A 22,325-nucleotide genomic window follows, 5' to 3' on the forward strand; every position below is an offset into this window, starting at 1 on the left:
TATACTTCCTCCTAGAAATTCCATGCCCGAACCTCAGCGCAATCCAAGAGGATTCACTTGTTCTTCTTAAGCTTATTATTCTTTTTCTTCACCTCATTATTATTATTATTATATATTTATTTTTTAGATTAAAATCGTAATTCAGGTCATAAGCGGTTGACACAAGTTTGAACAGGTCTGCAATTTATCTTTGATTTTAATAACGCATTTCAAACAAAGATTCCCCGCGACGCACGCTTAATGGGTTCGATCATACACCGCCTAACCATTCCATATTTAATTTGTTGATGAGTTTAGTAAGTACCAACGCTCTAACTTATTTCAGCGAGAATTAATTTATTTAACACATTTAGTTGTGCAGACAATCTTTTCAAAGTATCAGCAAAATACTTTCAGGTGAAACTGAAACGGGATATTATCAATTGAGCATTATTCGTGCTGTACTACGGTCTTTCAACGTTAAATATAATTTTATTTAGATTTCGAATCAACGCAAGAAAATAAAAGAAAACAAAACCATGGGAAGTTTAAAAATTGAGCTGGGCGGTGTATTATCATAGGTACTCACGCCGTCGCTTGCTTTCTTTTTCCGCGTTATTTAACGTTTTGTGCAACGCTTCGTAAATAATATAAACTTCATCAAATTATTTGTGCAGTGTGTGAAAGTACTAATACATATGATAAATGCTTTAAAAAAAAAAAAATGAAGGAATTGGGGATTATTATTATTATTATTTTTTAAGTCAGACCTTGCTGTTTGTTGAGTTTACAGTGTGGCGCGTGGAGTGAGTGTGAGGACTGAGTGTGAGGACTGAGTGTGAGGACTGAGTGTGAGGACTGAGTGTGAGGAGTGTGTGGAGTGTGTGGAGTGTGTGGAGAGGGTTGAGTGTGTGCTTGACTCACATTTCATTAACCAGACGTGTTCTGTGATTCTCCTTCACTGGATCATCCTTGATTATCATTATTCCGGTTTGTACAAACTCTCCTCGATAAGGTGTGGCCGTGGAACTAAATACGTCTTTTCTCAACGTTCTTTTCACTGTTTATTCAAATAATTGTTTTCATAGAAAATACGACTGCGAGGGGAGTGTGTGTGTATGTGTGTGTGTGTGTGTGTGTGTGTGTGTGTGTGTGTGTGTGTGTGTGTGTGTGTGTGTGTGTGTGTGTGTGTGTGTGTGTGTGTGTGTGTGTGTGTGTCAGGCACCATTCCTATACAGGATGTGTACCTGATTGCTTGTGGCCCTGTATTTTATAGTTTCCATCATATTATCCTGCAGATGGAATACAAAGTAGAGATTAGAGGACACGTGGAATCCTGTGCCTCTCCGTTAAATGGACGCTGTTCCATACAGATACGACGTCATACATGAGCGACTGTCACAACTAGTCTACATTGCCTTTTCCATCAGGCCTCCATGTCGGACTCCAAACCATTGACAGAGATTCCTGCCGCACTGAAGCGACTTGTGAAGTACATCGTGAGAGGGTTCTACGCTCCGGAACATGCTCTCGCTCTGGACATCCTCATCCGAAACCCATGTGTGAAGGAGGAGGATATGCAGGTGAGTATCAAGAGGGGAATTTTAGTTGTTGTGGTGTAGATGGTCATTGGGTTGTTAGGTCATTATTTACAGGCAGAGGTTTAAGGGATTCTGAAAAGCACAGAATCAGTCAGATAATTACATCAGGAGATATTAACTTCCAGAGATTGGGGGCAAGGGGCCAATTTTCAAGTTCATTAATACCTCAAAAAGTTTACAGCTACATCTATATGTTATACCTTCAGTATGGATCTCGACACACTTTGGCCATGGGACGAACGCTCGAAAAAGGCTTACTTTTTGAGTTTCATTCACTACCTCCGTGGAATTATGTAATTGTCACATCAAAAGATGTATTGGTAGATTATGTCAAATATTATTGTTCTTTTTCTCAAAAGTTACAAACACATTAAAAAATTTTTTTAATAAAAAAATGGAACAATTTATTTATGACATAAAACAATTTATTTATTATTTGGTTTTATGTTTTATGAACAATTTATTAATGATTTCTTTCACAGCATACGAAGCCTGGTGTTGGCCTGGCGGTTAGGATGCCGGCTTGGGATCCAAGGATCCTGGGTTCGAATCCCGGTCAATCGTTGAATTAACACCAGGGGGGTTGACTCAGCCTGTCATCCTTCCGAGGTCGGCAAATTGAGTACCAGCTTGCTGGGATGAATGATCACGGTGTATACCCCGGTTTAGAATAGGTACACCGTATCCCTGCGCATCGTAAGAGGCGACGGGGTTGGCGCCAGAAAGGGCATCCGGCCGTAAAAACATTGCCTCAAACAGGGAACCATAATTGTCATGGGGCCCGCAAGGCTAACCCCCGCTCCAGCAGGGAAAATGGCCTTAAAACCATCATTCATTCATTCATTCATTCATTCATTCATTTCATTCATACTTGATTGGTCAAAAAAGCAACGCATGAAAGGTTATTGGCCAATCAAATACAAGGGTAAATGATGCGCACGATGCGTTTACTTTGTGCATGCATGCTGCATGGACTTCACAACATGGAGTGGTACATGGAGTGTTGCATGCAGTGCAAAGTGCGCAACATGGGGTGTTGCATGCGGCGCAAAGTGTGCAACATGGGGTGTTGCATGCGGCGCAAAGTGCGCAGCATGGGGTGTTGCATGCGGCGCAAAGTGCGCAGCATGGGGTGTTGCATGCGGCGCAAAGTGCTCAACATGGGGTGTTGCATGCGGCGCAAAGTGCGTAACATGGGGTGTTGCATGCGGCGCAAAGTGCACAACATGGGGTGTTGCATGCGGTGCAAAGTGCGCAACATGGGGTGTTGCATGCGGCGCAAAGTGCGCAACATGGGGTGTTGCATGCGGCGCAAAGTGCGCAACATGGGGTGTTGCATGCGGCGCAAAGTGCGCAACATGGGGTGTTGCATGCGGCGCAAAGTGCGCAACATGGGGTGTTGCATGCGGCGCAAAGTGCGCAACATGGGGTGTTGCATGCGGCGCAAAGTGCGCAACATGGGGTGTTGCATGGGGTGTTGCATGCGGCGCAAAGTGCGCAACATGGGGTGTTGCATGCGGCGAAAAGTGCGCAACATGGGGTGTTGCATGCGGCGCAAAGTGCGCAGCATGCGGTGTTGCATAGATAACAAGAATGGCACTTGGTAGAGCAAGGGTAAATGTAGAGCTTACGAAAAATGTAGGTAGAGCGCATACCTCTGCCCGGCTGAACAGTTTTTTTTGTATCCCACTGAATGAATGAATGATCGTTTTAAGGCCATTTTCCCCCGCTAGAGCAGGGAAAATGATGCAATGATTTTTAGGCCTATACGAATATGGGTAATATAGGGTAATCCCACTGATTGGCGAAATCAGGATTCGGTCCAGAACAAATATCTAATTGGCTTGTTCTTGTCACCTCTCCCCAAATCATCCACCAAGTTTTGTCATAACTCGTCCACAACTTTTTGAAACATTATTTTGAATCTAAAATAGGCGAAGCCGATAAATTAACTATCTCGTTGGTATTACCCTTTAGAACACATGGGAATTACCCTTTAGATACCTTTAGAAATACCCTTTAGTTTAGAATTACCCTTTAGAATTATCCTTTCGCAATACCCTTTAGAACCATTTAGAATTAGCCTTTAGAACCCATTATAATTACCCTTTAGAACAACAACAACACAACAACAACGTGCATTTAACGGCCATTTTCCCTGCTAGAGCGGGGGTTAGCCTTGCGGTCCCCATGACAATCTTCTCCATTTTGCCCTATTTTCTGCATCTCTCCTTGTTAACCCCCTTGCCTGCATTTCTTCTTCCACCATCTTTAGCCAAGTCTTTCTCGGTCTTCCCCATCGTCTATTTCCTCTACATTCATTTCCATCACTCTTCTCAACCATTCACTTTCATCCTTCCTCAACACATGACCAAACCATCTCAATCTGTTCCTCTTCACAGCATCAATCACAGGCTCTATTCCCATCATCTTTCGCAATTCATAATTTGTCTTCCTCTCTCTCAACGATGCTCCGCACATCCACCGAACCATTCGCATTTCCACCCTTTCCAGCCTTCTTTGCTGCTCTACGTTCATTACCCATGTCTTGCTCCCATAAATCATGACATTTCTCACACATGCAGCATACACCTTTCCCTTCAGCTTCAACGACACTCCCCTCCTCATCAGCACGCCACTCAGTTCCCGAAACTTCTTCCATGCACATCTCACTCTTGCAACCGTTGCCGAGTCTGATCCACCTTCTCCATTCAGCATGTCTCCGAGGTAGCAAAATGTTTTCACACCTTCCAGCTTCACGCCATCTCCAAGATCCAACTCAACATTTCCTCCATCTGCAGCTCCCTCTGTGCACACCTCACATTTGAATGTAGCTGCCACACTGGTTAATGACCCTCTCAGACCACTACATTTTTGATGAACCCACTCAGCACACATTGTACATTGAATGGAGTTCACTCCGAGACCTTTCCTGCACACAGCACATGGCCACTTCCCAGTTTTTTCCACTTCACCACATGCTTTACCACTTGCCATCACCTTCGTCTTTCCTATATTCACCTTCAGACCTTTTGTCTCCATACATTCCTTCCACTTGTTCATCTTTTCCTTCAGTCCATCCATACTTTCCGCAATCAACACCAGATCATCTGCATACAACAACTCCCACGGTAAACCCTCCTTTACGTTCTGAGCCAGCACCTCCATCACAGCTACAAATAGTAGTGGACTTAGTACCGACCCCTGATGCACTCCCACCTTCACCTCAAACTCACCACTGTTCCCGTCCTTCGTCCTTACAGCTGTGCGCGCTCTTTTGTACATTGCCATCACTACTCTGATCAACCATTCATCCACTCCTCACTTCCTCAATGCCCATGTCAATACTTCGCGTGGAACCCTATCGAATGCTTTCTCCAGATCAACAAACCCAAGAAACAACTGTTTCCTCTTCTCCATGTACTTCTCCTGCAACTGCCTCACAATAAAAAGCGCGTCTGTCGCTCCTCTTCCTGGCATAAATCCAAACTGCATTTCGTCGATCTTCACGTTCTTCCTTATCCTCCTCTCCAACACCCTTTCCAATACCTTCATTCCATGCTCCAATAACTTTATCGCTCGGTATGAGCCACACTCCAGAGGGTCACCTTTCCCCTTGTATAGAGGGACGAGGGTACTCGGTTCCCAAGCCACTGGAATGCGGCCTTCTTTCACCGCCAGATTACAGATCTTTCATTCTCTTCACACCCCAACTTCCTGCTGCCTTCAACATATCTCCCACAACTCCCGTCGGCCCTCCCACTTTTCTACTCTTCATTGCTTTTATCGCTTCCTCAACTTCCTTCTCAGTTATCTTCTCTGCCGGTCCTAAAACTGGGTTACTCTCGATGTTGCCATCCATCCCATTCATTCTCTGTATTCAACAGCTTTTCCATCTTCCTTTAATTCCATCTGGGTCCACAACGATTTGTCCCACTTCATCCTTCAAGCAACTCACCCCCATCACATCACACCTCTCTTTCGCTATCTGCTTTACAATCCTGAATACCGCTCCCTGACCCTCTTCCGAATCCAAGCGTTCTCTGAACATTTTCCTACATGCCTCCTGCGCCTTTGCTACCTCTTTCTTTGCAGCCTTCTTGGCTGCCTTATAACTTTCATGCTCTGCTTTTTCTGCTCCCGTACCCTTCGCCTTCTGCCACTCCTTGAACTTCTTCCTCTTCTCGTCAATCCTCTTTCCAACTTCCTCATCCCACCACCATGTTTCCGAGTGCCTCGGTGGTCCTTTTGTCCATCCACATACCTCACCAATGGCTCCCAACAGACTATCTTTCATTGACATCCAACCACGTTCAAGCTCAACCGCATCATCCTCTACCCTACTCAGCCTCTCTTTTAATGCCTCCCTTACTGTCACCTCTTTCAACCTCCACACCTTAATTCTCGGTTGGTACTTCACCCGCCGAGCTCTCCTTGCCCCTTTCACCCTTATGTCGCAGACAACCAAGTGGTGCTGTGGAACAGCCTCCTCCCCCAGGATCACCTTTGTGTCCCGGAGGTGCCCGCTATCTCGCCTACGCACCATCAGCTAGTCAACGTTTGTCGTCGACCCACCTGACGTGTATGTAACAGGCTTATTATCCTCTTTCTGGAACTGAGTATTACACATCAACAAATCAGCAAACTCCAAAATCCTTTCACCTTCTCCATTTCTCACACCATATCCGTAACCCCCATGAACTCCCTCAAAACCGTCCATACTCCTTCCCACATGTCCATGTAGGTCTCCTCCTACCACAACAACTTCCTCATCTTTCACGTTTTCCATCAGCTTCTCTATAGCACACCAGAACTTGTCCTTCTCTTCATCGCTCCGACCAACTTGCGGAGCATATCCCGAGATGACGTTCACCAAGAGCTTTCCGATCATCATTTTCACCATCATCAACCTATCACTCACTCTCGTCACACTCACCACACTGTCTACAAACTCCTCAGAAAACAGGACACCAACACCATTCACGCCCTCCGGGCACCCTTGCCACACAAACTTGTATTTCTGTCCCTGCCTACCCTTCACCATTCTCACACCACTTCCCTTCCATCTCGTCTCTTGCACACAACATATGTCCACTCTTCTTCTGACCAATACTTCCACCACTTCTCCTGACCTCCCTGTCATTGTCCCTACATTGCATGTCCCAAACCTCAGAAACCGATCTCCACTTCGGGCTGTACCCTGCCCATATCTAGTTGTAATTGTCATGGTTCTCTTTTTGAGGCAATGTTTTTTATGGCCGGATGCCCTTCCTGACGCTAACCCTCTTTGTCGCCTCTTACGACACGCAGGGATACATACGGTGTACCTATTCTAACCAGGGTACACACCGGGATAAAGCTTTGAATAAAACCAAATGGGTTTAATCCCGAACAAATAAACGGAGAATGAAATCAATAATAACTATATGCAATGAAGTAAAATAAATCCGATAAAAACTAAGGCGTCAAGTCACAAGCACAGACGGGGCGAGGGACACAAAATGGCGACTTATCTCTGGAGGCAGCGGTTGAGAGGATGGGCACGGAGCAGGCGATGAGAGGATGTGCACGGAGCATGAGATGAGCAGGATGACGAAGAGATGATGAGACGAACAGGACCATCAACAGGCAATGGTGGAGGATGATAACACGAAGGCCAAAGCAGGCAGGCAGGATGACCTCCTTTAAGCTCTCCTTCTTCGGAAGACCAATCTCCTCAGAATTACCCTTTAGAATGCTCGAGAATTACACTTTAGAACCCTTTAGAATTAAATATGTGGGTTAGAAAGCTTCTTCCTCATTTATGGAAGGATATTTTCAATATCTGGCTATGTCCTTCCTTCCATAGAATTGTGAGAACTTTGAGATATAATTGGAAGGAGGCATAGATCTGGGGAAGGGTAAAAACAATTTGTAGTGTTGAAAGTTCCCAAGGGCACAGTGAGCTCAATCATTAGGAAATGGAAAGAATATGGAACTACCCAGGCTCTTACAAGAGCTGCCCGTCCGACCAAACTGAGCAACAGAGCGAGAAGGACCTTGGTCAGGAAGGTCACTAAAAACACAATGACCACTCTGACAGAACTACAGAGTTCAGTGGCAGAGACTGGGAGACATGTAAGGATAGGGGGAACAATGAATGGAGCCAAATACAGGCAAATCCTTGAGGAGAATCTGCTTCAGGGTGCAAAAGACCTTAGACTGCGGCAAAGATTTACGTTCTAACAGGACAACGACCCCCAAGCAAACAGCCAAAGCAACATTGGAATGGTTTCCCAACAACAATGTGAAAGTCCTTGAGTGGCCCAGCCAAAGCCCAGACTTGAATCCCATTGAGAATCTGTGGAAAGATTGAAGATTGCTGTTCACCGACGCTCCTCATCCGACTTGATAGAGCTTGAACAAATTTGCAATAATAATAATAATAATAATAAATTTATTTTATATAGCGCTTTTCAAGAAGCCCAAAGACGCTTTGACAGAGTTCAAAAAACAAGTGCAAAAAGACAAAAATCAATAGGTAAATAATCAAAGCAAAAGGAAGGAGAAGGAGAAGAGATAGTCAGGGTTTAAATGCTGTGGGTTAAATGTTGAATGCAGTGTTGAACAGGTGGGTCTTGAGTGATGTTTTGAAAGTGGTGAGTGAGGAGGAGTCTCTGATGGTGTGAGGTAGTGAGTTCCAGAGGGTGGGAGCAGCGATGGAGAAGGCCCTGTCCCCCCAGGATCTGAATTTGGTCTGGATGGGGGGGGGGGGGGGGGGGGTCAGGAGGTTGGTACCAGCAGAGCGGAGGTTGCGGTTGGGAGTGTGTCTGGAGAGGAGGTCAGCCAGGTAGGATGGGGCCAGGTTATGGAGGGCTTTGTAGGTCAAGAGGAGGATTTTGTACTGGATTCTCTGGGAGATGGGGAGCCAGTGAAGCCTGTGAAGGACGGGGGTGATGTGGTCACGGGTCCGGGAATGGGTGAGTAGACGGGCAGCGGAGTTCTGAATGTATTGGAGTTTATTGGTGATTGTTGAGGGTGAACCATAGAGGAGGCTGTTGCAGTAGTCCAGACGGGAGGTGATGAAGGCGTGGATGAGGGTGGAGGAGAGGGATGGACGGAGACGGGCGATGTTTTTCAGGTGAAAGAAGGCTGTCTATGTGATGTGTTTAGTGTATTTGTCGAAGGAGAGGGTTTGGTCAAAGATGATGCCAAGATTCCGGATGTGAGGGGAGGTGGATACTGGGAAACCGTCCCAGTACTGGGATGGGAGATGGAAAATACTGGGATGGGAGAAACTCCCCAAATCCAGATGTGCAAAGCTGATAGACATACCCAAGATGACTCCAAGCTGTAATCGCTTGCAATGGTGCTTCTACGAAGTATTGACTCAAGGGGTTGAATATTTATATAAATTAGATATTTCTGTATTTCATTTTTAATTATTTTGTAAAATTTTCAAAAAAAAATTCCACTGACATTATGGGGTGTTATGTGTAGATTTTTGTTGTAGTGACAATAAATCTCAATTCAATCCATTTTGTATTCGGGCTGAAACAACAAAATGTGAAAATAGTCATGGGGTGTGAATACTTTCTGAGGGCACTTTATATGTCATCATTTACATCATTTACATCATATTTGTATGTTTTTGTAGATGTACTGTACCTGCAAAATGATAAATAAATGAAAAAAGAACAAGAAATATGTCATGCATCGCACGATACTTGCGAAATACCTGAAATAAGTTGTTTGCCTATGATGACTTAAAAAATAATTGGTGGTTGAATTCAGTGACCTGGTATGCAAATACTTTTAAAATTTCAAGTCAATCAGATGAAAATTGAGGATTTTAGAAATCTGTCCGATGTTGACCTCAAAAATAGTTGGTGGTTGAATTCAGTTCGCTGATATGAAAATCCTATTCAGATTTCAAGTCAATTGGATGGAAATTGAGGATTTTAGGAATTTGAAAAAAGTGGTTGAGGTTTGGCCTATATTGACCTTTTGGCCTATGAGGATCTCTGAAAATAGTTGGTTGAATTCAGTTAGCTGATACAAACAGGAGTGATCAACATACTTGTCGAAAAAAATGTTAATTTTTGCCAAGTAATAACGCACAGGACCAATCAATATAGTTTACAAATCTTTGATTTTCGCATGTAATAAATCGACACCAAAATATGACGTAGGTTCGCAGTTAAAAGTACAAATAAGGTTGGTTTTTTTTGGGTTTTTTTTTGATTCAAGATCGAGGCTCGTGAAAGAGCTGACATTAATCACACAAAAAGTTAAACCGACACATAAAACATATAATAAGGGGAGCGGTAGACAACATGGGGAGAGAGGGGGAAGGACACAAACGCAACATTTGAGAGCAGGGACATTAAGAGAAATGTGTGAGGGAGAGGGCGTGTGAGGGGGATGGGGCATAGGAGAGGTATAAAACATATGGACACTGCAAGGACTTCCAGGAAAGAAGTTGGAAATTCAAAAAAGTGGATCTGGGGTGAATTAGCGGGGGTAGAAAAGATCAAGGTTTTGGATGGGGGAAGATAATAGATGGTGGTAAACAGCTGTTTTAAAGACCTGGGGGGAGGAGTGGGATTGAAGAGAGTGAGGTAGTTTGTTCCAGAGGCTGGAGAAAAGAGAATGAAAGAGTGAAGGTGAGTAGAGAGTCTTGATTTTGGCAGTTTAACCATAAGAGTGTTGCACGCAAATCTTGTGCGACCTGTAGGAATATTTCGGGGCAGAGCACAGAGAGAGCGGGGGGAGCTAGGCCGGAGCGGAGTCGGTAAAAGACAGAAAGACCACCAACCTGCCTGCGGTGAGTGAGTGAAAGGCCCTCGGAGTTAACTTCATCGCAGGAGATTCCAATGATTCTGAAAGCTTTGGTTTCAACAGCGTGAAGACGAGCTAGGTGTGAGGCAAGAGCACCGGCCCATAGGGGAGAACAGTATTCCATTGAGCTGCGGATGAAAGCCTTGTATGTGGTGAGGAGCTCAGGTGTGCCAAGGAAGGACTTTTCACGATGGAGGATGCCCAGTCGGCGACTGGCTTTGGAGGCCAGCTTGGAAATGTGGTTTTCCCAGGAAAGGTCATGGCAGATAGTGAGACCCAAAAGCTTGAGTGACAGAACTTCTTGGAGTGGATTGTTGAGAAAGTAGATGGGAGGGTTATCCAGTCGGTCTTTTCGAAGAGACATAGTAAGAGTGTGGGATTTGTCAGGATTGAAAGACATGTTCCACTTGTTTGACCAATCTGTGATTTTGGCCAGGTCTGCAGAGAGTGAGGAGGCTGAAGACTGCCGATCTGAGGGATGAGGAATGGAGCGGCAGAGAGTGGAGTCATCAGCAAAGAGATAGAGAGGATTTTCCAGATAGTGGGAGAGATCATTGATGAAGACCAGAAAAAGCACAGGGCCCAGAACACTGCCTTGGGGAACTCCAGCCTGAACAGGAAGGGGAGATGAGAGAAATCCATTCAGGGCCACACGTTGACTATGACCAGAGAGGTATTCCGCAAGCCATGCGTGGAGATTTACATGGATACCACAGGAGGAGAGTTTGGTGAGCAGAGCTGTGTGCCAGACTATCGAAGGCACGTGATATGTCAATAACGTTTGAAAGTCTCTCGAATCACAGCAACCATTATGGGATGAAATCTGTTGAGAGATATTTTCCATACTGTGCATGTGTGTTTGTATAAATACAGTACAGTACTGTATATCAAATTTCGGTGTGGTTATGGTATCACTAATATCATCAAAATAACCCAAGTTCATCCCTGAACACGATGCAAGACAATTGTTACCGCCTCGTACTAATAACTTGGTGGGATTGATGCAACGAGCCAGGGCAGTGGAAAAAAACAAATCGACATCGACAACATACTGTTGTGGTTATGGAAGAAGATGCCGGGTTGACGCACTCAACGCATAGGGAACCTTCAGTTAGTTATTTCATAAGTGGGCTTAGTCAGTTTACCTTTCCCCTCATAACAGGGATGGGGAAATGCATTGTGTGCGTTCAACAGGTTATATCCCCTTTGTACTTTTCCACCTTCTTGAAATCCCCCTCGCCATCCATCCATGCATGCCAATCCCTCACCCTTTCCCACTCGAACCTTTTTTACCTGTACATTCCTAAAAACCCTCACCCTTTCCCTCTCAAACCCTGTACTCTCTTAAACCCCTCCCCTCCCCCCCCCCCCTGCACCTCTCCCCCACATCCCTCCCTCTTCACTATATCAATTTCGGTCCCTCTCATCCTCAATCCATTTGGTACCTTGTTCCCATCCTTCTTCCCCCTGCACCTTCCCGCAGCGCAAATGGTGCACACAACACAACATGTCTTGCAGTAGACACATTACATTACAGAACATAATCGAAACCATATTACAAGTCGATTCCAGTGCTGAGTGTGCACCGAGTAAAAACTCCGAAAGGATCGAGGCACAAGAGACTCGACAGAGCCCCGTTGCCGATTCATTAAGGTTTAAGGTCCGGTGTTGGCTCAACAGTGCCCACGTGTATGCCCCTGGCTTAAGGTCTGAGGGTCTTGAGTATGAGCCCCTGTCGTGCCATTGCAAAAACACCAGGTGGATTGACTCAGCTTGTCATCATTCTGAGGTCGGCAAAATGAGTTCCAGGTTACTGGTAATAGGGGGCATTGCATCAGTGGCACAGCCGCACCCCCAGAAATTGATGCAGCTAAGCAGCAACAGGCTGCATACGAACTGTCGCCACCTCCACTACTTCGTCTCCTTTCTCAGTTGGTGTGGCAGGTCTGAGTTGTTCGGCTACGTCGAAGAGGTGAAGATAGCGGTTTTCAGCCAGCTTAGGGACCTTGTGGTCAGGTGCTGCAATTCTTGCCATCCTCTCTCTGGAGTCTTGCACAAGATAACCCACAATCTGGGGGAGGTCACATTTGCAGCCTGGTGAGTCGACAAAGGTCCAGGAGAACATGTTGATGGCATCTGCCAACACCTGTTTGGAGCTTGTTAAGGTGACACCATTCCTTCCGCGGCAGATCACAACCAGGGCCTTTGTGGAACAGGGAGGTATTGTAGGCAGCTGCAGGGTTGGCAGGTACGCCAATGCTTCATTGTCAGACCATCATCTGCTGTGATATAGATTTGAGAAAGTCAAGTAAAAAGCTTGAGGCTGTTGCATCCTTGAGGGGTGGGGATAGATCTTCTCTTGGCTTGTTGTTCAGGGGATGGTCAGGGTTCTATGATTCATCCAGCAGCTGTTTTCCATGCTACCTTCTCTGTATGCTGCCTGAAGGTCAGGGACCGATCCCTTTGCACGCCAAGGTAGGTCAGAGCATGTGTAAAGGGGTAATGGGAAGGGGTAGATGTTATTTAACTGGACTTCAAGCTGCTTGTCTGTGTTACTGTTCTGAAGGTGGAAAACAGAGCAGACTGACTTCTGGATGTTTAGACGTAGTAGTTCGGCAGTTAAGAGGAAGCATCGTTCATTTTTTCAGGAAAGCACCAAATTTGGCACAGATGTAGTATGGACCTATACAATTGTTTTCCTGAGGGGTGCCCAAAAATTCAAAAAATCCAAAAAATGTCCTGGATGCCGTGAAAAAGGGGAGAAAACGGGTATTGATTCGAACTGTAGATTCTGATATTGTGGTCTTGGCAATAGCACACTACTTTACCTACCAGTCACATGGTGTGGAGGAACTCTGGATTGCCATTGGCACTGGTAAAAGCTACCGTGACCTTGCCATCCATAAAATTGCCACCGGCCTTGGCCGCAGGAAGTCTAGAAAGATATGTTGCCATCCTCTATGACCGGACTACCGAGATAAAGACAGTGAATGACATGCGCCGACACTTGTTCACGAAGAAGGCAAGAACAATTGATCACATTCCCCCAACAGCAGACGCCTTCGAACAACACCTAAAACGTGCATGTTTTCAGGCTGGACACGTATGGAGTCAGGCACTTGTGCCCTACCCAGAACTTCTATCACCAGCTGATTGGGGCTGGATGAAAACAGGGACTTCTTGGACACCAATTTGGACCACAATACCACTGATACAGGAGGCATGTTCAGAGCTTACAAGCTGCCATTGTAAGTCGGCCTGTAAAGGCAACTGTAAATGCTCCAGGGCAAATCTGCCCTGCACATCACTGTGTGACTGCGATGGGCAGTGCTTGTAGTACTACGCGTCTGTGCGAGAGCCTCCACCTTTCAAGTGCCCACAATATTTTAAGTTAAAACTGCAACTGTGTGTAACTTTGATTAATTAATAGCATTCCATTGTTATCAGAGACCAATAAAACAATGTGTATCACTTGGAATTGAAATTTTACCTAAAATACTATGAGAGATTCAAGGAAAATGGAAACACCATGGTGGCCATCTTGAAATTAAAGATGATGGATGCCAATCTTTATGCAATTGATCCCATTGGATTCAGAGACCATGAAAACATGGGGTAAGACACTGGAACTGTCGTGTTATCGCTCATAGTATAGAAGTTATTGAGGGAAATAGGTCACAGAGGGCGGTCATGTTGAAATTCAATATGGCGGCCACCAGGGGTTCTGAATTTTTGGGCCCCCTCAGGAAAACAATTGTATAGGTCCATACTACATCTGTGCCAAATTTGGTGCTTTCCTGAAAAAATGAACGATACGCCCTATTTTTCGGTCTTAACTGCCTAAGTATAGGCACCATTGGTGGTAGTAGTGGTCCATAGAAGCAACGTCTCGGCTGAGAGTGGCCTCGACTTCCTCAAAGGCTCGCAAGGTCATCAAGGTAGACCGTAGATGAGTTTGGTACCTGTGGTCTCAGCGAGGTTTCCGAACTCCATTTCACTTATTTATGATTACTCTCACATTGTCCGGGAAGGATTATGGAACGATAAAATAAAATATTGGAATCGTCCGTAAATGTATTTTTCTACGTTTTGCATAAGAACAGTTATCATGTGTAGAGGATGGCTCATGATAAATGTAATAATTACAAAGGCTTTTTTTGCGGCTAATGCAAGATTTTTGTGTTGAATTGTGTGTTTGTGAAAAGGATGCTTGCAAAATTGTTAAAATATTTGCAGGTTATGTTTTCACCCTGTCTGTTTGTCTGTGAACAAGATTTTTCAAAAAGTAAAGTTATTGACAGGTTTGGACTAAACTTGGTGGATAGGTTGAGTGTGTGAACAGGAAGAAGTGATTCAATTTTGGTAAAAATCCGAATCCAGATCGTGATACGAGAACTTTCAAGTGTTGAAGCTACTTCAATATTTGGCTATGTCCTTCCTTCCATCCGTCTGTGCTGGGGTGCCTTGGGCGCCCGGTCATGCTGCCGTGCAGCACATAAAGACATTATTTGGAGGGAGAGGTGTACAATAATTGATTGAATAATTGCGTAATTAAAATCAAGTCATTAATCAAAAAAATACTTAATTTTTTGATTAATCACTATATTATTAATTGATTGATTAATCGATAAATAATAAAATGATTGATGGATTAATCGATAAATTTAAAAATATCCTTTATAGCCACATCACTTGGTCACTGTTGTGTCCAAATATCAGCTTCCTGGGTCAAAATGTGCCCAGATGAGAAATAAAAAAAATGAGTGATTAATAATGAAAATAAATAATAATGGTAAAATGATTAAATTATTAACCAATTGGCTAATATCATACAGAAACCACCACCGTTTCACCGGAATCTGTAACTTAAAAAAATTAATTAATTGTCATTAATCAAATAATTAAATAATTAATCGATTAATTGATAAATCAAGAAAGCAAAAATACCCTTTACACCCAAATCACGAGGTCACTGTTGTGTCCAAATATCAACTTCTTAGCTCAAAAGGTGCCTGAGATATTGCTCAGATGAGAAAGGAAATAAATAAATACTTAATTAATAGATAATGATTAAGTAACTAATAAATTAATAGATTAATCAAAAATACAAAAAATACAGTTTTTGCCAAAGTACCTACTCACTATTGTGCCAAAATGTCAGCTTCCTAGCTCAAAGGCTGGCTGAGATATTGCCCGGACAAACAAACATACAAAGAAACAGTACAGATACATTCAAAGTAGACAACCCCCATGCCAAATAATTAAATATCCTCCAGCGCGGCATTGCCGGGGTGCCTTTAGCCTTTGTTGGATCCTCCTGGGTCTTCTACCATAGAACCCCGTTTCGTTGAGTTGGTGATGGATGGTGCGAGTTGAAACTGTCATACCTTGTGTCTGAAGGTCAGCTTGAATCTGTTCGAATGGTGGAGAAAGCACCTCGATCAACTGCCAATCCTTCGCTGCAATCTTCGATCAAGTTTTCTCTTGTGGCCACGTCCAGGGAGGTTGGCTACAGTGCGATGGGCCTTAAACTTCCTGATAACATTGTGTATGGTGGACACAGGAACATCAAGGTCTCTGGAGATGGACTTGTAGCCTTGAGATTGTCCATGCTTGGCTACAATCTTGTGTCTGACCTCCTCAGACAATTCTCTTGTTTTCTTTCTTTTCTCCATGCTCATTGCGGTACACACAATGACACAAAACAGCAGAATGACTCCTTTTCTCCATTCAAACTGGTTGAATGAGTGATTTTTATATTGCAGGCACCTGCAACTCACCACAGGTGAGTTCAATTTCAAAGTAAAGGAGAATCACCTGCTTGAAATCCAATTATTTCTCGCAACTTCTAAAAGGTGCCAATAATATTGTCCGGGCCATTTTATGATTTCTGGATGGAATAAGCTAAGATTTCGTAATTTCTTCAGCTTTTTTTGTTTGTTCCACTGCAAACCAAAGAAATACAAATGTGGATACCGAAATATTTTTTAATTTCAACAATTTTCTGGAAGAAATGGTGAATTATTTGAAAAAAGTGCAAAGCTGCCAATATTTTTGGCCACGACTGTATAGGATTGACATTAACAACATTTTCAATGGCGATGATGAATCTGTTTGTACAGACATATTACAACAAAAAAGGGCCCTGGGTTCTGAAGCTCACCTGGATCAGGAGCAACAGTTACTCAAACCCTCCTCAGGAGGGTGGCTGTTAAAAATGAAAGTTAGAAAAGTCATGCTCCGAACACTTAAAAACTTTTATCTGTATGAAAAAACACTTGTGGCAAAATTTCAAGCCATTTGGACCAAATTTAGGGGTTGCACACTGAGTTTGTAATTTCACATATTTGGCTCGCATAAATGTTGGAGTTGATTATTTATTCTCCACTGCTATACCTGTGATTTTGACCACCACAGTTGACCTATGACCTTGCTATGCACTGCACATTTTGACGTTATTTTAAAGTTAATTGAATGCAGTACATCTGTAATGTGGTGTGTGCAGTTGCTCTCTTTGAAGAGTACAATCGTCTCCCGACAAGGGATGAACAGCAAACCCAGTATCTGCTTCAAGTTGTGACAGAACATCGCAAGAGGTTTCCCGATTGCAGGAAATCAATGCTCATCAGGCACAACGTTTATCGGGCACGAACATTGAGTGGCTGGCAACCATGAGTCACTGTGCAGCCCCTAAAACGTGATGTATTCAAAAAAATATTGCACAGGCAGAAGTTGTACCTCAGTACCAAAAAATTGAAAGTTAGGAGTAAAACAATTCAATTTTTTTCCCCCTATGTAGCTAAGAACCACCCTACCCCGCAGACCTCCTCAAACACTGATATTTTTAATGCTGTTAACAAACTTTGGTACATCACGGGCGATGAAGGTTGTCATCGTTTCATTGAAATTGTGTGTGTAGTTTCGGAGAAGAGAGCAAATACTTATTTTGGGGGTGAAAAACACCCCCTTAATTTCCCTTAATGAGCGCAGATTTTGATGCGGTCATACACCTTTGTTCGGCATCGGCAAAATAGTGTGTTCGGTTCAAGCGATAATGACTGAAGTGGTTCGAGACTTACTGACTCAAGTTCAACAACAACAACAACATGCATTTTAAAGGCCATTTTCCCGACAAGAGCGGGGGTTAGCCTTGCGGTCCCCATGACAATCTTCTCCATTTTGCCCTATTTTCTGCATCTCTCCTTGTTAACCCCCTTGCCCGCATTTCTTCTTCCACCATCTTCAGCCAAATCTTTCTCAGTCTTCCCCGTCCTCTACTTCCTTCTACATTCATTTCCATCACTCTTCTCAACCAGTCACTTTCATCCTTCCTCAACACATGACCAAACCATCTCAACCTGTTCCTCTTCACAGCATCAATCACAGGCTCTATTCCCATCATCTTTCGCAATTCATCATTTGTCTTCCTCTCTCTCAACGATACTCCGCACATCCGTCGAACCATTCGCATTTCCACCCTTTCCAACCTTCGTTGCTGCTCTACGTTCATTACCCATGTCTCGCTCCCATAAATCATAACACCTCTCACACATGCAGCAAACACCTTTCCCTTCAGCTTCAACGACACTCCCCTCATCATCAGCACGCCACTCAGTTCCCGAAACTTCTTCCATGCACATCTCACTCTTGCAACCGTTGCCGAGTCTGATTCACCTTCTCCATTCAGCATGTCTCCGAGGTAGCAAAATGTTTTCACACCTTCCAGCTTCACGCCGTCTCCAAGATCCAACTCAACATTTCCTCCATCTGCAGCTCCCTCTGTGCACGCACACCTTACATTTGAATGTAGCTGCCACACTGGTTAATGACCCTCTCAGACCACTACATTTTTGATGAACCCACTCAGCGCACATTGTACATTGAATGGAGTTCACTCCGACACCCTTCCTACACACAGCACAGGGCCACTTCCCAGTTCTTTCAACCTCACCACATGCTTTACCACTTGCCATCACCTTCGTCTTTCCGATATTCACCTTCAGACCTTTTGTCTCCATACATTCCTTTCACTTGTTCATCTTTTCCTTCAGTCCATCCATAGTTTCCGCAATCAACACCAGATCATCTGCATACAACAACTCCCACGGTAAACCCTCCTTTACGTTCTGAGCCAGCACCTCCATCACAGCTACAAATAGTAGTGGACTTAGTACCGACCCCTGATGCACTCCCACCTTCACCTCAAACTCACCACTGTTCCCGTCCTTCGTCCTTACAGCTGTGCGCGCTCTTTTGTACATTGCCATCACTGCTCTGATCAACCATTCCTCCACTCTTAACTTCCTCAATGCCCATGTCAATACTTTGCGTGGAACCCTTTGAATGCTTTCTCCAGATCAACAAACCCAAGAAACAACCTCTTCCTCTTCTCCATGTACGTCTCCTGCAACTGCCTCACAATGAAAAGCACGTCTGTCGTTCCTCTTCCTGGCATAAATCCAAACTGCATTTCGTCGATCTTCACTTTCTTCCTTATCCTCCTCTCCAACACCCTTTCCAATACCTTCATTCCATGCTCCAATAACTTTATCGCTCGGTATGAGCCACACTCCAGAGGGTCACCTTTCCCCTTGCATAGAGGGACGAGGGTACTCAGTTCCCAATCCACTGGAATGCGGCCTTCTTTCACCACCAGATTACAGATCTCTGTCATTCTCTTCACACCCCAACTTCCTGCTGCCTTCAACATATCTCCCACAACTCCCGTCGGCCCTCCCGCTTTTCTACCCTTCATTGCTTTTATCGCTTCCTCAACTTCCTTCTCGGTTATCTTCTCTGCCGGTCCTAAAACTGGGTTACTCTCGATGTTGCCATCCCATTCATTCTCTGTATTCAACAGCATTTCCATATATCTTTTCCATCTTCCTTTAATTCCATCTGGGTCGACAATGATTTGTACCACTTCATCCTTCAAGCAACTCACCCCCATCACATCACACCTCTCTTTCGCTATCTGCTTTGCAATCCTGAATACTGCTTTCTGACCCTGTTCCGAATCCAAGCGTTCTCCGAACATTTTCCTACATGCCTCCTGCGCCTTTGCTACCTCTTTCTTTGCAGCCTTCCTGGCTGCCTTGTGCCTCGGTGGCCCTTTTTGTCCATCCACATACCTCACCAACGGCTCCCAACAGACTTGCTTTCATTGACATCCAACCACTTTCAAGCTCAACCACATCATCCTCGACCCTACTCAGCCTCTCTTTTAATGCCTCCCTTACTGTCACCTCTTTCAACCTCCACACCTTCATTCTCGGTTGGTACTTCACCCGCTGAGCTCTCCTCGCACCTTTCACCCTGATGTCGCAGACAACCAAGTGGTGCTGTGAAACAGCCTCCTCCCCCGGGATCACCTTTGTGTCCCGGAGGTGCCCCCTATCTCGCCTACGCACCATCAGGTAGTCGACTGTTGCTGTCGACCCACCTGACGTGTATGTAACAAGCTTATTATCCTCTTTCTGGAACTGAGTATTACAAATCAGCTCCATCAGCAAACTCCAAAATCCTTTCACCTTCTCCATTTCTCACACCATATCCGTAACCCCCATGAACTCCCTCAAAACCATCCATACTCCTTCCCACATGTCCATTTAGGTCTCCTCCTACCACAACAACTTCCTCATCTTTCACGTTTTCCATCAACTTCTCTATCGCACACCAGAACTTGTCCTTCTCTTCATCGCTTCGACCAACCTGCGGAGCATATCCCGAGATGACGTTCACCAAGAGCTTTCCAATCATCATTTTCACCATCATCAACCTATCACTCACTCTAGTCACACTCACCACACTGTCTACAAACTCCTCAGAAAACAGGACACCAACACCATTCATGCCCTCTAGGCACCCTTGCCACATAAACTTGTATTTCTGTCCCTGCCTACCCTTCACCATTCTCAAACCACTTCCCTTCCATCTCGTCTCTTGCACACAACATATGTCCACTCTTCTTCTGACCAATACTTCCACCACTTCTCCTGATCTCCCCGTCATTGTCCCTACATTCCACGTCCCAAACCTCAGAAACCGATCTCCACTTCGGGCTGTACCCTGCCCATATGTAGTTGTAATTGTCACGGTTCTCTTTTTGAGGCAATGTTTTTTTATGGCCGGATGCCCTTCCTGACACCAACCCTCTTAGTCATCTCTTACGACACTCAGGGATACGGTGTACCTATTCTAATCCAGGGTAAACACTGGGAAACGTTTAAAACATGGAAATTCTGGGGGGGGAAGGGGGGCGTCAACATCACGGCTGCGGTTTAAACATATTGAAATAATATTTAAACAAAACCATGAAAAACAATCTGGGAAAAGTCTCTAAGTGAGAACGTGGATTTGAGAAAGCAGGAGCAGAGGTGGAAGAAAAACGAGATATAGGGGGCGGGGCACAAGTCGAGACGAGGAGGAGAGCGAACAAGCACGTGTCCGGGAGGGAAGAAAGAATTAATATAGAATTTTTTTTTTGTTATTTGTTTGTTCTGTTTTCAAAACGTTGGACAAAGGGCAATATGTTCGTGAGAGGCAGGGGGGAGAAAAGAAAATCGAAGAAACAAGCAAATACTATGAAGTCAAATACTATGACTCAAGTTCAGTTGAGCAAAAAACGACATCTCGACCAGATCAGAAAATTCCAAAATACATTTTATACATTTTTTTATTTTTTTATTTTTTTGTATACAAGATCAAGGCTCGTGAAAGAGCGAACATTAATCACACAGAAAGACAAACAGACACACAAAACAAATAACATCGGGAGCGGTAGACAAGATGGGGAGAGAGGGGGAAGGACACAAACACAACATTTGAGAGCAGGGACTGAGAGACATGGAGACATCGAGAGAACTGTGGGAGGGAGAGGGCTTTGGGGGGAGGCATGGGAAGGGGGGGGGGGGGGGGGTGGGAGAGGTATAAAACATATGGACACTGCCAAGACTTCCAGGAAAGAAGTTGGAATTTCAAACAAGGTGGATCTGGGGTGAATTAGTGGGGGTAGAAAAGATCAAGGTTTTGGATGGGGGAAGATAAGAGATGGTGGTGAACAGCTGTTTTGAAGACCTGGAGGGAGGAGTGTGATTGAAGTGAGTGTGGGAGTTTGTTCCAGAGGCGGGAGAAAAGAGGAATGAAAGAGTGAAGGTGAGCAGAGAGCCGAGATTTCGGCAGTTTAACCATCAGAGGGTGGCTGGCAGATCTTGTGCGACCTGTAGGAATATTTGGGGGACAGAGCACAGAGAGAGCTGGGGGGGAGCAAGGCCGGAGAGGCTATTACTAAATCTATTACTAAATTTCTAAATCTATTACTATATCTATTACTAAATTTGTGATTGTGTGTGAAATTTACATATCAAGACCTCACAATGATATTGTGTGTGATTGCATCTTGGTTGTAGCATCACAGGGGCTAGAGTGAACAACTTGAAAAATAACCCTATTCACAATTTTGGGCGCAAAGCTTCTTGTAAGAATATAAAAATGGATTTCCACTTTCTTTCCTTAATCGAGGAGATCTGCTTTACTTGAGAGCAATAAGGAATGATGGGGAAAAAAAAAAATGCTGTAGATGACCTTTGGATCATTCCATATGAACTCATTCCACATCGGTGCGCATCGGCACGCACCCACCGCACTTCACTCCACATCAGTGGCGCTTGCACACCACTCCATTCCACTCCAGACTACACTCTACTATGCTCCACTCATGCCGGTGATGCTTGCTCTATGCTCCACTCCACATTGGCGTGTGTTCCCATTCTGCATTTACCGTAAAACGTAATGATAATGGATTGCAGTAATTCGTCAAACGTAAACTAATCATGAATTCCTTTCAGTCTTCTCAGTCCCACCATACAAGTGGATGAAGCTCACTCAAATTCGATCTTGAACCATTTAATTTTGTTTGTTTTTTCT

General features: G+C 44.4%; 1 protein-coding gene across 2 annotated transcripts in view; it reads left to right on the top strand.

Moving 5' to 3' along the window:
* The first annotated feature begins 705 nt into the window (after window positions 1-705).
* The window catches only part of GTF2E1 (general transcription factor IIE subunit 1), a 148,001-nt gene continuing 126,381 nt past the window's right edge, over window positions 706-22,325 (top strand). The window contains exons 1-2 of one of the 2 annotated variants that reach the window (XM_068116442.2): window positions 706-969; window positions 1,410-1,562. In XM_068116442.2, coding sequence (XP_067972543.1) covers window positions 1,416-1,562 — 147 coding nt within the window. In that variant the 5' untranslated portion in view covers window positions 706-969; window positions 1,410-1,415. Of the gene's footprint in view, window positions 970-1,352; window positions 1,563-22,325 lie in introns of both variants that reach the window. The other variant, XM_078778592.1, reaches the window with a different exon arrangement.

This window comes from Myxine glutinosa, chromosome 5, assembly GCF_964187855.1.
Source record: "Myxine glutinosa chromosome 5, kmMyxGlut1.1, whole genome shotgun sequence".
Lineage (NCBI taxonomy): Eukaryota > Metazoa > Chordata > Myxini > Myxiniformes > Myxinidae > Myxine > Myxine glutinosa.